Source organism: Salvelinus alpinus, chromosome 24 (assembly GCF_045679555.1).
Source record: "Salvelinus alpinus chromosome 24, SLU_Salpinus.1, whole genome shotgun sequence".
NCBI lineage: Eukaryota > Metazoa > Chordata > Actinopteri > Salmoniformes > Salmonidae > Salvelinus > Salvelinus alpinus.
The window spans coordinates 26,303,668-26,321,162 of record NC_092109.1 but is presented as its reverse complement, the minus strand read 5'-3'; the positions used below and the strand labels follow the sequence as shown (position 1 = coordinate 26,321,162).

General features: G+C 39.8%; 1 protein-coding gene across 1 annotated transcript; it reads right to left on the bottom strand.

Annotated features, from left to right (window-relative positions):
- Positions 1-55: 55 nt before the first annotated feature.
- LOC139552427 (prosaposin-like) lies at positions 56-16,006 on the bottom strand. Its single transcript, XM_071364159.1, has 12 exons — positions 15,862-16,006; positions 15,569-15,624; positions 10,574-10,648; positions 9,823-9,948; positions 9,605-9,724; positions 9,375-9,455; positions 5,095-5,278; positions 4,790-4,932; positions 4,617-4,697; positions 3,776-3,886; positions 3,482-3,552; positions 56-541 (listed from the first exon to the last, which is right to left on the bottom strand). Exons 1-11 carry the CDS (start codon positions 15,914-15,916, stop codon positions 3,517-3,519), a joined length of 1,068 nt encoding a protein of 355 aa, XP_071220260.1. The 5' UTR covers positions 15,917-16,006; the 3' UTR covers positions 56-541; positions 3,482-3,516.
- Between the last annotated feature and the right edge of the window lie 1,489 nt (positions 16,007-17,495).

Below are 17,495 nucleotides of genomic sequence, written 5' to 3'. Positions count from 1 at the left end.
AATTTCAATACACAATTGCTCCTGTTTGTAGAAATTATTTCCATGAAAGGGTCTGTCAATGGGAAAAGTTTTATTTATGATGTGATTTGATTTTGATAATGTCAGTAACCATAAAAGAAAGAGCATGAAGAACACAACTAATATTCATATGAGGATTGAGGTCACATGTAAAGCTAAAATCACAAGCAAGGTAATCTGACCATTTTCTTAGTACATTTAGCTTTGTAGACCACCTTTACTGCTAATGTAAGGTCTCTAAAAAGTTTCAATGTCTTTATCATGTTCTCTTAATCCCTAGCTCGCAGGAATGCATTGATTTATTCATACTGACTGTTGTGTGCTGCCTGCAAGTAAAAGTACAGAAGAGTTTTATAAAATCATATCCATTGGCAAAATATTCAGTGCAATGTTCATGTGTGAAGTGTTATCATATAGAAAAATATTGACACAGTAAATAGAATATTTGTAATTTGATGTTGAAAGCTTTGGGATCTTCCATTGTAGCGAAGGCCTCAGGCTCTCAAAGTCTTGGATTATCAATCTGAAAAGAGTGGGCACAACATTTATTTACAACCCGAGTCATTTGTGTGTGTGACAACCAGTTCATCTGAAACCTAAATAGCTTGCCTATCATAAGATTTATTCATATTTGTGTTACTATGGTCAGTTTAATAAATCATGTCTTTGTTTTTTATAACCCCCCCCCCTTCCTGACACATCCTAGTGTTTTGTAAGCCCAATCTGTGCATAAAAATGCAAAATGTTGTGTGATTAAATGTACCCTTGAAGAAAAAGGCCCTTTGTAATAAAGCATAGGCTACAGTTGAGTAGATTTCCACATTTATTTTTGCAGGGTCTGGAAAATGTGCCTTTTCATGCAATTCTACATAACATTAGCAGAATCTCTTTTAATGCCAAGCAAATTACTGTGAGAGTGGCTACTCTGACAGTGACAAACTTATCAATAAAAACAATCTGGCTTTGTGGCCAATGAAGCGACACACAGATTCAATGTAGCCTACAATATTAGGAGGAAATACACTGAGTATACAAAACATTACCAACACCTGCTCTTTCCATGACAGACTGACCAGGTTAAATGTACAGTATATTATAGGCTACAGTTGGCTACTAAATAAGTGGCACACTGACTCACCCAATGATGAAGAAGAAGCCTAGGCTAGTACTCACCGGTGATGGCCGATGCGCTGTTCGTGGCAATAGCATATCTCAAGATAAACTACTTTGAAAAACAGTGATACTGTTCCCTCAACAAACAAAAAAAAATCTACAAACAGATTATTCTTCTCTTTTCAGCAGTAGGCATTTGCTTTCCAAACTATGTTTTTCCTGTGATTGTATTTTTAAATTAGCAAAAGGCAAATTAACAGCCGTAAGAGGCTTCAAAACCCTTCTATGGAAAATGTGTCTATGGCCACAATGCAACAAACTGTTCTATATTTGGCGAGCATGCTGCCCAAATTGTAAGGCATACCTGTAACTGCCAAAATAAAGAAATGTGGCTACATTATGCTCTCTGGTGTATTTTGAACATTGAGAGCGGGCTCCTGTAAGCCCCTGCATTAAACCGGCCCTGTGTGTTAAAATGTGGGATTAAAATGGATTTAATTGTAATAATGAGAACTTGTTCTCAACTAGCCTACCTGGTTGAATAAAGGTGAAATAAAAAATAATAATATTTTGTCAGCGATTTACACAAACACATAACAAAAATATAAACGAGCTGAAATTGAAGATCCCAGAAACTTTCCATACGTATTAAAAGCATTTTTTTGCACACATTTGTTTCTATCCCTGTTAGTGAACATTTCTCCTTTGCCAAGATAATCCATCCACCTGACAGGTGTGGCATATCAAGAATCTGATTAAACAGCATGATCATTACACAGGTGCACCTTGTGCAGGGGACAATAAAAGGCCACTCTAAAATGTGCACAAACGCAGACCACGTGCATGGCGTTGTGGGCGAGCGGTTTGCTAATGTCAACGTTGTGAACAGAAAGCCCCATGGTGGCGGTGGGGTTATGGTATGGGCAGGCATAAACTATGGACAACAAACATAATTGCATTTTATCGATGGCGATTTAATACACAGAGACACTGTGACGAGATCCTGAGGCCCATTGTCGTGCCATTCATCCACCTCCATCACTTCATGTTTCAGCATGATAATGCACAGCTCCATTTCGCAAGAATCTGTACACATGTCCTAGAAGCTGGAAATGTCCTAGTTCTTCCACGTTACCCATTGAGCATGTTTTGGATGCTCTGGATCGACGTGTACTACAGCGTGTTCCAGTTCCTGCCAATGTCCAGCTTCTTCGCACAGCCATTGAAGAGGAGTGGGACAACATTCCACAGGTCACAATCAACAGCCTGATCAACTCTATGTGAAGGAGATGTGTCGCGCTGTATGAGGTAAATGGTGGTCACACCAGATACTGACTGGTTGTCTGATCCACGCCCGTAACTTTTAAGGTATCTGTGACCAACAGATGCATATCTGTATTCCCAGTCATGTGAAATTCATAGATTAGGGCCTAATTAATTAATTAAAATTGACTGATTTCCTTATATGCACTGTAACTCAGTAAAGTCTTAGAAATGGTTGCATGTTGCGTTGATATTTTTGTTCAGTGTATGTTGAATTTCATATTTGATTAGACATGTATTATTTGACCATGTTTCAATGTTGATGGTAAAATGGTATGTTTGAATGCCAAGAGTGTGCAAAGCTGTCATCAACGCAAAGGGTGGCTACTTTGAAGAATATAAAATATATTTGGATTTTTTAAAACACTTTTTGGGTTACTACATGATTCCATATGTGTTATTTCAAAGTTCAAAGTTGAAAATAGTAAAAATAAAGAAAAACCCTTGAATGAGTAGATGTGTCCTTTTGACTGGTACTGTATGTATACACTATCCAAGCAGAAGACACATCTCCTTCAAATGTTGATATGTGGTTGTGTTCACAATTCAATGTTCACAATTCAATATACAGTTTGTCTCTCAGTTAATGAATAGAACTAAATAAAATCCAACTTAAATGCACTTCAAATATAGTTTTATTTGATTTAGTCCTATTCTTCAACTTAGAATTTTGGTTGAGATGGAGACATAAATCCAACATATTACTAACTTGTAGATCAACTAAATAAAATATCCAAAGGTAAAAGTGTATTATTAATATCACTAACTACTTCTAAACTTCCAAAGATCCATTCAACCATGAATGAATGATAATACTGTATGAAAAGATGATCTCTTCCTAAATATTTGTTCAAATGATACATTTTGTGTATGGTTTCTTAGAAACAAGGGGTGGCTTATAGATCAATGGCAAAATATCATAGTTAAATCCATTTCAATCCCACTTTGTAAAGCAACAAATGTGAAAAAATCCAAGGCGGGTGAATACTTTTTATAGGCGCTGTATGTACATCAAGAGTCAACTTACCGTCCACTTTGAGAGTAGGTGCTGGGCAGAGGTTCTTACTTCCACGCAAACTTCTGGCAGATTGACATCATCTATATGACAAATTGCATGCAAAGATTTAAACACCTTTGTTCTGTTATGAAATGTGTACTATCCTTTTATGTATTTTCTTGATGTATTTCCTATTGTGTAATTTCTTGTGTGATTGTGTGATGCAAGGCTCCCTTAGTCTTGAGACATTAGTCTCAATGGGACTCCCTGATAAAATAAAGGTAAAATAAAATAAAACTTTGTTGGTGCGTTCAGTGGCCTTACCCCGCATTCCAGGGCAGTCTTGAGGTCTCTGCAACTGTAGCTGGGGCCCAGAGTGCATGGGTCCCCTCCCTGTTCTCCTGCCTCTATAACTCCCCCACACAGGCCCACTCTCTGAGAAACAAACAAACTTAAAGTACATCCCCACCCCATAGAAATGTGAATTTAACCTCTACGGGATCGGTGTCCCCCCGCGGGACGGTTGAGCTAACGTAGGCTAATGTAAGTAACAAAAGAAATTCCCAGGATATAGACATATCTGATATGGGCAGAAAACTTAAATTCCTGTTAATCTAACTGCACTGTCCAATTCACAATAGCTACAATGAAATAATACCATGCTATTGTTTGAGGAGAGTGCACAATTAGGAACTTGAAAATGTATTAATAAACCAATTAGGCCCATTTGGGCAGTCTTGATACAACATTTTGAACAGATATGCAATGGTTCGTTGGATCAGTCTAACACTTTGCACATACACTGCTGCTAACTAGTGGCCAAAATCTAAATAGCGCCTGGGCTGGAATAATACATTATTGCCTTTCTCTTGCATTTCAAAGATGATGGTACAAAGAAAATACTAAAAAACGCATGTTTTGTTCTTTGTATTATCTTTTACCAGATCTAATGTGTTATATTCTCCTACATTAATTTCACATTTCCACAAACTTCAAAGTCTTTCCTTTCAAATGGTATCAAGAATATCCTTGCTTCAGGTCCTGAGCTACAGACAGTTAGATTTGGGTATGTCATTTTAGGCGAAAATTGAAAAAAGGGTCAGATCCTTAGTGACTTTCATGTTATGTTACAGTGTGTAGTCGAGTGACTCTAAACGTGACATACCTCACACACATCAAGGGCAGACTCTGGTTTACCCAGAACCCCCTTCAGCTGGTGGCCATGACGCTGGGTAAAGCCATCACACTGAAAAGAGAGAAATAAGACATGAGCCCAGAGGCATCTATAAGGCTCCTATGTGAGATGAGGGGAGATGTAGACCAGGGGGCAGGGCTGACCTTAGGCAGGGCCTTGGGGTGGAGCTGGCAGACAGAGGCCAGGAAGGAGGAGGTCTGGGGCTCTGAAGCATTGGAGCCCAGCTGTAGACGAGTCAGAACCGCCAGGGTCAGACAGGAGTCACAGTCAGACAGAGGAGCACTCTCTGAGAGGGAGAGAAAGAGGGAGAGGAGAGAGGGAAAGAAGAGAGAGACATTTCAAAACAGAGGATAATATAGAAGAGGAAATTATAGAGAGAAAAGTGATTATATGGTGGTGGTGCAAAGCAGGGCAGGAGGGATGAACGATGAAGTGGTCATGAACTCACCCAGGACAGGCGTATCCATGCCATGACAGGCTTCGACGAGGGTGCATATGACCTCAGGGGTGGCGTAGGTCAGGAGCATGTCCATCAGCATCTTACCATACTTCTCTATCAGGTTCTCACACTGCTTCCTGTAGGACATGGGTAGAATACCACACACCTTCCCCAGCAGATCAATCACAGCCATCTGGGACGGGAAACAGATACAGGGCATTGGGAAAAGGATTGTTTGTGTGTGCGTACATGCACACACATGTAGGGTGGCAGGTAGCCTAGCGGTTAAGAGTGTTAGGACAGTAACCAAAAAGTTGCTGGTTCAAATCCCCAAGCTGTCTAGATGAAAAATCTGTCAATGTGACCTTGAGCAAGGCACTTAACCCTAATTGCTCCTGCAAGTTTCTTTGGATACAAATGTCTGCTAAAATATAAATGTGTGCGTTAGCGCACAGAAAACTCTGATTGGTAAGTTTACACTGTGGGTGTACAATTGAATGATTTTTAAGTGTTTACATGAGAACCACCAGAATGTATTTTTCTAAAGACTTTTCAAAGTGTTGCCCTTTTAACAGTGTTACAATGTATATTTCCTAACACCAGCGATGTAGGTATTGAACGCTATATTGGGTGACGACAACACTTTTTAGTGTGTTCCAACTGATAGTTTCTAACACCAGTGGCATTAAAATGTTACACTAACTCAGTGTGTAAGGTACAGTCCTATGGTGTTCACTGATACCGTGTATTTTGGAATTTGAATTTAACAGTTTACTAGCTTATAAACTGGCTACATCACATTATGCTGGCTTGCAAAATGATGTGTAAATCCTATTGAATTCCAGCCAGATTGAGGATATCCAACAATTTTTACTTTTAATCACCTGCAACCTGCATTTAGAATGACTGCCAAGGTAGAGCTCGAAAAAATGTAGACTACCTAAACTATCTAAACTGGAACAACCATCTCAGCAACGGGTGAAATCAATCCAACTACTAACAGATTGGATTAGTTTAGAAACATTTCATGGTATTTACATTTGTGTAGCATAAAATCAATGTACATGCAAAAAATATATATATATATATACCTGCAATTTTTACAACTAATTTTCAAATGACTAATTACAACACACAAAATCATACAGTCACCTTTCATCAAACTTAATCATCTAGAAATACATTTCACATTGCAATACATGTTCATATAAAAATAATTGCTTTTCACAATGCAATGCTCACATTACTTTTGATATGATTCTCTCCTCTTTTGTTAAAATACATTTTACTATAACTTAATCCGACTGCTCTGAATTGATGATCACTTAAACATTTGGTAAACCTATAGATTTGACATGTCAACTGTTTTGTCTACTACAGATTTTGAGAACTCCATAATTAAAATATACGTCTGTAAAGTAGAAACATAAAAAGTATGATTTACTGTATACTCAAATGTACTACTATGATGATGACAATGATGATTTTACTTCACAGTACATAAAAAAAATCTGACATTGACAAGATCAGATATGTACTGTACGTAACAAATCAAAGTTTATTGGTCGCATCCACAGATTAGCAGATGTTACAGCAGGTGTAGTGAAATGCTTGTATTTGTAACTCTAACAGTGCAGTAATACAATATCAATACAATACCAATATGCAAATAATCCAGAAAGTCCAAAACAAGAAAGAAATGCATCCTCCAGTACTGTAATATATGTAATTTACGTAGCAGACACTTTAATCCAAAGTGACAATAGTCTACACATTTTGGTATGTGACCCCAGTGGGAATCAAACCCACAACTCTGGTGTTGCTAGTGCTGTGTTCTAATGAACTAAGCCACGTACAGGACCAACACAATACAGAAGTACAATACAATACTTTAAAATACAATACATGATTACAATACAGGTGGAAGATGTATGATTGCCATCCCATAAGCGTACCACCCTCCTTCAGGCCATGGATGAGGCATGCAATGATTTCACACCAGACCTAAATCCGACTTTGATTTGCAATGCTAAAAGGTTATTCCCCAGGTGCATGAACAATAAGGATATTTACTTTGATTTCGATGAGAACCTATGTCCAAATGCTCAAGACAAGCTTGATGCAATTTAGTGCCTGCTAAACAATGTTTCTTTCATTTGATCACACCTTTGATCACACATGGGATAGTGTACCTAATATGAAAACAGTATAATGTACTGTAATTTACAAGTGTTACCAGTGTGGAGTTTTGTACTAAGAGTTTTGAAAATTCACCACAATACGGTAAAAAACTGTATTACATTTTTTTTAATCACTTTGGTACAATTTTCACAAGTATGTGTTACATTTTCACAATACTAAACACAAAAATCATCAAAATGACTATCACAAAGTCACTTGTTCATTGCACCAAATCACTCTTTCAATTTGGATGCATAATCAACCTAAGTATCTGCTTTTCAAAATGCAACATTCACTTGACTTTTGATTAGATTTTCTTATTTGTTGTTAACAATACAAATAATCAGACAATCACTTAATCAAACTGTTCAAAACTGGTAAGTACTGAACCAAAATTATGTAGTGCTTGTAGTTAGCATATACAGTATAGTTTGATAACTGCTGAACACTGTAAATGTATATATGTTTGCCTCATAAACGTATCAATCTGACATCAATTTATGATGGAAGGTAAACCAAATCATATACTGTATGTATGTGCCATTGTGCTTCAATAGGAAGTGGAAAGAGTCACTCTATGTGCTACCATTTGGAACGATAGTTCCAAATGGTAGTTCCAAATTTTACATTTTATTATTCTTATACAGTAAATAGGTAGGACAAATCATCAGAAATTGGGGTATCGATAGTTCCAAATTCTCCCCAATCTGATGAAAGACCTGCGTTATATATATATATATATATATATTTTTTTTTTTTTTTTTTTTTTTTTTAATTTTTATCCCCTTTTCTCCCCAATTTTTCGTGGTATCCAATCGCTAGTAATTACTATCTTGTCTCATCGCTACAACTCCCGTACGGGCTCGGGAGAGACGAAGGTCGAAAGTCATGCGTCCTCCGAAGCACAACCCAACCAGCCGCACTGCTTCTTAACACAGCGCGCCTCCAACCCGGAAGCCAGCCGCACCAATGTGTCGGAGGAAACACCGTGCACCCGCCCCCCTCAGTTAGCGCGCACTGCGCCCGGCCCGCCACAGGAGTCGCTGGAGCGCGATGAGACAAGGATATCCCTACCGGCCAAACCCTCCCTAACCCGGACGACGCTAAGCCAATTGTGCGTCGCCCCACGGACCTCCCGGTCGCGGCCGGCTGCGACAGAGCCTGGGCGCGAACCCAGACTCTGGTGGCGCAGCATAGCACTGCGATGCAGTGCCCTAGACCACTGCGCCACCCGGGAGAGTGACCTGCGTTATATATAACAATATAGTCCACTCATTATCTGAATTTCATTGATACACTGTAAGCTGATGAATTTCAAGCAGATAGACAGGCGATACTGTATCATTTGACAAGTCCCGTAGAAAAGGTGATCTTGGAAAATGTAGCATGGGGCAGAAATAACATACAACACCGTGCTACGTTTTTACAGTAGCCAACTCCTTTACAATACCCCAATTTCTGATGATTTGTCCTACCTATTTACTGTATAAGAATAATAAAATGTAAAACTGACAGACATATTTCTCAACATGCTCACAATCTGCCATTGGATACAAATTATATATTTTTTTGCAAGTTATAGTCAAATACTGTATGGAAAATTATATTTACCATCTACTATTCTTTCTATTAAGCACTTCAAAAAGAACAGTTTTGAAATGCGTGTCTTGTATTTTTTGGTATTGGACTAAATGGTAGTTAAAATGACTAAATGGTGAGCCTGTCATTACCTGATATATTGGTGATTAAATTGAATGTTCTCATGGTATTTCATTAATTTTGCATGAATGACTCAGGGGTGAACCCTAACCCTAACCCTAACCTCTAAGAATACACAGTCAAATGTTCTGAACATAAGATAGGGGCATTACAAGTGTTATCAGTTTAGAGTTTTGTTCTAAGAGTTTTGAAAATATACAACTTACATCTGAAAAATGTGCCAAAGTGATTGAAAAAAAAAAGAACACTAACACAGGCAACACCTCGATTGAATAACAGTATTATAAAGATATGAACAACAGCTGGGGTGTGTGTGTTCCTGTGTGCATGCCTTGGCTGAATCTAGTTGATGATCCCTGCACTAATTATATTTCTATGGCATGCCTTACCTCAGTCCTTATTTTCGGCAGCATACTCTCCAGTGACTTGATAAGATAAATGCAGAAGGTACATTCTGGCGAGAACTGCACCTGGTAGACAAAACAGAAAGAAAACAGAGGGAGAAAGAGAACAAGATAAAGACAGACAAACAGTCAGGTACAGACAAACAAAAACAGTCAGCGGGACACAGAGTAGAGGTCAGAGAGAGAGTGCATTAGTCCTGTTCTTTTTGTCTCACCTTTGTCATTGTCATGGCTGACTTCAGACCCTCTTGAATGTGATCGGTCACCAGGCTATGCTGCTGGCTGTCTGACTGGGAGCCACAAAGTCCCAACACGGTACACACCTCAGTGGGTTTCTGTGGGAGAGGAGCGAGGCTCAATGCAGGCTCATTCAGTCAGAATGATATAAAAAATTACAAACCAGGATCTTTCTCAACCTCCCACCAGCACTTACGAAGAAGCTGGTCAAGAAGGTGATGACCAGGGGGAGGTTCTTATCCACTTGCTCCCGGCACAGTTTGGGGGACGCAGGGCCTGGCATGAGGTCACATAGTTTCTCCAATTCGCCCCTGATCTCAGTCTGGGGATGGAGGAGTGGGAGGCATCAGTTGAAATCATTTTGAGGCACATTAAGTAAATGATGTGTTTTACAATCATTAAGACATATTAGAATATGTATTAAAAGCTACAGTAAAGTACATTTATTTTTGCATACCACTGGTTTGTTGGGCCACTGATTGTGTTTAAGAAGAATTAACTATTCCGGGGTGAGATTACACAGACCGAAGTGCCTGACCAGCCTCAGAGGAAAGGGGAACTTAGAAGTCAGAAATACACTGTGAACTGCTTTTATAGTTACTTTTATATAGAAAAGAGGAAGTGGCTTTCTAACTCTCCAAAACAGCATCGCAGAACAGAAGCACAAACTGTACCACTTGTGTTGAGTGAGGGTTTGTGGGAAAAAACAGGTGAAAACCATTTCAGGAACTGAAAGTGTCTGTTGTTTTTCATTGTTTGCGGAAAAGAAACCTGAATGCTCTATCTGCAGCCATAAATAGGAAGAAAAACTGACCCAGGTGAATGAGCATAATTTGCACATACAAGTAGTACTGATGTGATGGTTATATGTTTCTGGGTGTTATTATGAATGATTCAAATGTATGGTATGTATGGTTCAGGGGTGCATGTTCTGTCGATGCATTCACCTGTATGTCCGGGTTGGAGATAAGGTCTTTAAGGAGTTCAATTATTTGGGTACAGTCCTGGCAGCTGTCCCCTTTCTGAGAGGAGGAGAGGGAAAGAGAAGAATGCCAACTCAAAGCTGTGGCGGGATACTGAGGCAAAAACATCCATTTATTCTACTTAGTATATAAGTGGAAGTTGACATTATTCCTGAAGGTACTCCCTGAAAAGTAGTGCTAGATTTCTATGAAATGTTATTTTGTGTTGCAAAACATGTCTCCTCTCTTTTATACCTGCTTCTATAGTCTATAGACTGAAAATCTGTTTTAAAGAAAACAGAAGTGAAATTGGCTCGGTTCTTATTAAGACACTAAATATTATGACCCCATCACTGAAAGATAACATTCTCAAGAACATGTACAGTGGGGCAAAAAAGTATTTAGTCAGCCACCAATTGTGCAAGTTCTCCCACTTAAAAAGATGAGAGAGGCCTGTATTTTTCATCATGGGTACACTTCAACTATGACAGACAAAATGAGAAAAAAAATCCAGAAAATCACATTGTAGGATTTTTAATGAATTTATTTGCAAATTATGGTGGAAAATAAGTATTTGGTCAATAACAAAAGTTTATCTCAATACCTTGTTATATACCCTTTGTTGGCAATGACAGAGGTCAAACGTTTTCTGTAAGTCTTCACAAGGTTTTCACACACTGTTGCTGGTATTTTGGCCCATTCCTCCATGCAGATCTCCTCTAGAGCAGTGATGTTTTGGGGCTGTTGCTGGGCAACACGGACTTTCAACTCCCTCCAAAGATTTTCTATGGGGTTGAGATCTGGAGACTGGCTAGGCCACTCCAGGACCTTGAAATGCTTCTTACGAAGCCACTCCTTCGTTGCCCGGGCGGTGTGTTTGGGATCATTGTCATGCTGAAAGATCCAGCCATGTTTCATCTTCAATGCCCTTGCTGATGGAAGGAGGTTTTCACTCAAAATCTCACGATACATGGCCCCATTCATTCTTTCCTTTACACGGATCAGTCGTCCTGGTCCCTTTGCAGAAAAACAGCCCCAAAGCATGATGTTTCCACCCCCATGCTTCACAGTAGGTATGGTGTTCTTTGGATGCAACTCAGCATTCTTTGTCCTCCAAACACGACGAGTTGAGTTTTTACCAAAAAGTTATATTTTGGTTTCATCTGACCATATGACATTCTCCCAATCTTCTTCTGGATCATCCAAATGCTCTCTAGCGAACTTCCGATGGGCCTGGACATGTACTGGCTTAAGCAGGGGGACACGTCTGGCACTGCAGGATTTGAGTCCCTGGCGGCGTAGTGTGTTACTGATGGTAGGCTTTGTTACTTTGGTCCCAGCTCTCTGCAGGTCATTCACTAGGTCCCCCCGTGTGGTTCTGGGATTTTTGCTCACCGTTTTTGTGATCATTTTGACCCTACGGGGTGAGATCTTGCGTGGAGCCCCAGATCGAGGGAGATTATCAGTGGTCTTGTATGTCTTCCATTTCCTAATAATTGCTCCCACAGTTGATTTCTTCAAACCAAGCTGCTTACCTATTGCAGATTCAGTCTTCCCAGCCTGGTGCAGGTCTACAATTTTGTTTCTGGTGTCCTTTGACAGCTCTTTGGTCTTGGCCATAGTGGAGTTTGGAGTGTGACTGTTTGAGGTTGTGGACAGGTGTCTTTTATACTGATAACAAGTTCAAACAGGTGCCTTTAATACAGGTAACGAGTGGAGGACAGAGGAGCCTCTTAAAGAAGAAGTTACAGGTCTGTGAGAGCCAGAAATCTTGCTTGTTTGTAGGTGACCAAATACTTATTTTCCACCATAATTTGCAAATAAATTCATTAAAAATCCTACAATGTGATTTTCTGGATTTTTTTTCTCATTTTGTCTGTCATAGTTGAAGTGTACCTATGATGAAAATTACAGGCCTCTCTCATCTTTTTAAGTGGGAGAACTTGCACAATTGGTGGCTGACTAAACACTTTTTTGCCCCACTGTATGTGTCTTCTGTTTCCCTATACAATGCCCACAAGCTTCATTAGAACAGAGTCAGCGGAGGTTCCTCATAGGAGGAAGGGGAGGACCATCCTCCTCAGTGAATTTCATAGAAATAAAAATAATGAAGCATTTAAAAAGTTATCCTTTTTAGATAAAACGATTCTAAATATATTCACGTCAGCAAATAATTGATTAAAACACAATGTTTTGTAATGAAGGTCTACAGTAGCCACAGCAGCACTCTATAGGGTAGCACCATGGTGTAGCCAGAGGACAGCTGGCTTCTGTCCTCCTCTGTGTTCATTGACTTTAATAAAAAACCTAGGAGGCTCTTGGTTCTCACCCCCTTCCACAGACGTACACAGTAATTATGACAACTTCCGGAGGACGTCCTGGAGTGGTGTAAAGCTCACCGCCATTGGACTCTGGAGCAGTGGAAACTCGTTCTCTGGAGTGATGAATCACACTTCACCATCTGGCAGTCCAACGGACAAATCTGGGTTTGGTGAATGCCAAGAGAACGCTACCTGCCCCAATGCATAGTGCCAACTGTAAAGTTAGGTGGAGGAGGAGTAATTGTCTGGGGCTGTTTTTCAAGGTTTGGTCTAAGCCCCTTAGTTCCAGGGAAGGGAAATCTTAACGCTACAGCAAACAATGACATTCTAGACGATTCTGTGCTACCAACTTTGTGGCAACAGTTTGGGGAAGGCCCTTTCCTGTTTCAGCATGACATTGTCCACAAGCACAAAGCAAGGTCCATACAGAAATGGTTTGTAGAGATCGGTGTGGAAGAACTTGACTGCACAGATTCCAACCTCATTGCCCGACCTCACTAATGTTCTGTGGCTGAATGGAAGCAAGTCCCTGCAGCAATTTTCCAACATCTCATGGAAAGCCTTCGCAGAAGTGTGGAGGCTGTTATAGCAGCAAAGGGGGACCAACTTCATATTAATGCCCATGATTTTGGAATGAGATGCTTGACGAGCAGGTGTCCACATACCTTTGGTCATGTTGTGTATGTTGACTATGAAGTGACAATGATGGTTAACAGTCATGATATGAAGGTTTGACTTGGGAAGTTGTTTTTTCCTGGTCACAGATAGCTGATGTGTTGTGCACTGAAGTCTACAAGCGAAGGAAAAAAGTGAGAGGAGGAGAGCGCGTAGAGAGTTGCGAGAAGGAATTATATATACAAGGAGCAAAGTGATCATGCTGTTTTAATATGGTTGCTATGAAAGTCAACTGTGAATGCGTGTGATCAGGTGTGTATTCATTCCACCAATTCTGTTGAAAACGTTTCTTAAATGGAAGCAAATGGAACGAAGCGGGGATAAATATACCTGAATTATTCCAATAGAAACTCTCATTTGCAACTGTTGGACTAATGATTACATCCTAGATCAGCTAGATGCAAGCAAGAGTGTGCAAAACGGTATTGAATGTATCTGTCAGCTTAATTCTGTCACCTTGATTACTCAGTAATCTCGACCTGTGCACCTACATTATAAACTTGCATTCATAGGCTAGGTTGTAGCAACCTCATGATGGGAACAGGGACATTTTGAGTATCATGTAATAGCATAAACCTACCGATGTTACACTGAGCTGGGTGAGTGGAATATGAATGACAGTCATCCAATATGCTGTGATAGAAATAAGGCCATGCTCATAAAACATACAATTATCCTCCCTCATTTTAAACGGCACCTACCCCCACTGAACAGAGAAGACAAGACCAGACACTAAATCAGACTGGGAGAAAAGTTTCCATCTACAGTTTTTATGCAAGTAAAGTCATACTGTATGAGAAAAAAATCAAGATAGCTGTGATGGAAATAGGACGTTTCGGTACAATTTTATAAATGCCAACAGATCATTTGTTAGTTGACATGGTGGTATTTTTTCTGTCGGTAAAATGAATTATTCAAGAAAAGGCGTTGGAAACGAGTTTATGTGCAAATATTGATATAATAACCATCATATCGAAGTAAACTTGGAATCACGCGATGACATGTTGTGTGGTCCTCCCACTACTAGGCCTACTCGGAAAACCATGCAGTCTTTAAACTACATAGTGTAACGACCCTGGGTTTATAAACGCGGAAATCGACTCTGCCGCACGAGCATGCTTTTGCGGCACAGTCGATAGCGCGCCAGACCTCGGGCTAGAAGGTCGAGGGTTTGAGACCTGAGATTAGGGTGGTGAAAGTGCACGGCGATGAGTTTAATGCTCCTTTCCAATAAATATTTAGGGTCTTAATCTGGTGACATAATGATCGATGCTTGACTGCCGTTTGACAAATACAAATATTCTGGCTGTTATCCATAATAATCTCATAATGTGACTAGCCTACCCGCACAGTCTACCGCTCTGTATTTGCGTGTTGTTGGCTAGAGCGCACGTGCCAAGCACAGAGTAGGCACATTTGCTATTTTACGCAATAATTTTTGTGACAAAAATCAGTAGAGTTGAACATGCGATTGAAACACACTGAAATCTAGATTTGTATTCGATACATGAAAACTTGAGCGAAAAAACATACTTCATTCAACTTGAAATACTGTCAAAAGTATTGTCAGACTGATTTGTAGTAGACTGCCATAGCCCCAATTAAAATATTAAATAAACATTGGCCGTTGATTACATCACCTTTGGTGACAACACAAAAAATGTATTAATTCATCAAAATGGGATCATGGGCCAAAAAAGTTTGGGAACCCCTGGGAACTAATCTGATTGATAATACTATTGATAATTATACTTTATTTGATTCATATACTGTAGTAATGATATTGATTATGGAGCACATTATCTGGTCATTTTCTCTTAGTAAAACACAATAATATTTCTATATTTTTTCTCTATATTTTTTTGCTTTTTGAATCCTGCCAGGGGGTTGTTAGTATGCAGCACAATGTTGCATACACTGGTAGTCCTATATTTTGTGGGTTAAAGGGGGGAATCATTGTTTTCAAAATAAAAATAGTTCTTACTTTCAGCTTGTCCCAGGCGTGTTGTGTACCCTCCCCACCGACAACCCTTGCCAAAGCTGTGGAAAGATACAAATATGAAGAAAAATAAAATCTGTTATATAAATGTGTCTCCATAAACACTTTTTTCCATTTGTGGTTCTAAATGTCTCATGAACAAGATTATATATTTTAATTACATGTTTAATTAAAACATGAATGTATATGTCAATAATGTACATTGAATTAAATATACTATAACATCATATTAATATGTTATAGTATTAACCGAAACTGTGTGCAATTGTATAGCATACCTGTGGTCTGGTAAGAAATTAAGACAACGAGTGCAAGCTTGAAAGAGGCCATCATAAGTCAGTCTCTTTCAAAGACTACTTGGAAAATGAATAACCGCTCAATGTAGGACTGGGGTATAGACAGGGGCCAGCTGCCACAGAAAGCCCTGCCAATCAGAGCTTGACAGAAAACCACAGGTTGAAGTGTGATAAGCTATTTGTATTCTCTTTGGTATTGCGGAACTGAGTTGTACAAAAGTAATGAGGGTCCCAATTCAATATAAGCTGTAACTTTTGTTTCAGTATCTGGATGCTATAACAAAACCCACGTTTTATTTATGTATTTAATTTCACCATTATTTAACCAGGTAGGCTAGTTGAGAACAAGTTCTCATTTACAACTGCGACCTGGCCAAGATAAAGCAAAGCAGTGCGACACAAACAACAACACAGAGTTACACATGGAATAAACAAACATACAGTCAATAATACAATAGAGAAAGTCTATATACAGTGTGGGCAAATGAGGTAGGATAAGGGGGGTGGGGCAATAAATAGGCCATAGTGGCGAAATTAATACAGTCTGGCAAATTAAAAGTTTGGGGTGATTGATGTGCAGAAGATGAGTGCAAGTAGCGGTACTGGGGTGCAAAGGAGCAAAATAAATAAAATAAATAACAATATGGTGAGGTAGTTGGATGGGCTATTTACAGATTGGCTATGTACAGGTGCAGTGATCTGTGAGCTGCTCTGACTGCTGGTGCTTAAAGCTAGTGAGGGAGATATGAGTCTCCAGCTTCAGTGATTTTTGCAGTTCGTTCCAGCCATTGGCAGCAGAGAACTGGAAGGAAAGGCGGCTTTGGGGGTGACCAGTGAAATATACCTGCTGGAGCGCGTGCTACGGGTGGGTGCTGCTATGGTGACCAGTGAGCTGAGATAAGGCGGGGCTTTACCTAGCAAAGACTTATAGATGTCCTGGAGCCAGTGGGTTTGGTGATGAATATGAAGCGAGGGCCAGCCAACGAGAGCATACAAGTCGCAGTGGTGGTGCCACGACTTCCACCGAAGGTGGCTCCTCTCCCTGTTCGGGCGGTGCTCGGCGGTCGTCGTCTCCGGCCTACTAGATGCCACCGATCCATTTTTCCTTTTCGTTTGTGTCTGTCTGTTTTGTGTCCTATTAGTTGATTTCGGTGGGTTTATTAACAGGTGGGTAGTATATGGGGCTTTGGTGACAAAACAGATGGCACTGTGATAGACTGCATCCAATTTGCTGAGTAGAGTGTTGGAGGCTATTTTGTAATAGCCTCCATAAACTGCATGCTTTCCTGACGATTAGTAGTGGGAGGACCACACATCACGTGACTCCAAATTTACTTGATATGTGTAACGGCTGATTTCCTCCTCTTCCTCTGAAGTTTAAATTTAACCGAAAAACAGTCCCGTGCGGCACAAACACTGACACGGAAGACAAACACCCACAACAAACCAACAGTGAAAACAGGCAACCTAAATATGGTTTCCAATCAGAGACAATGCAAAACACCTGCCTCTGATTGAGAACCATATCAGGCCAATTGACAACCCTAAACATAGAAACACATAACATAGACTGCCCACCCCAACTCACGCCCTGACCATACTAACTAAAGACAAAA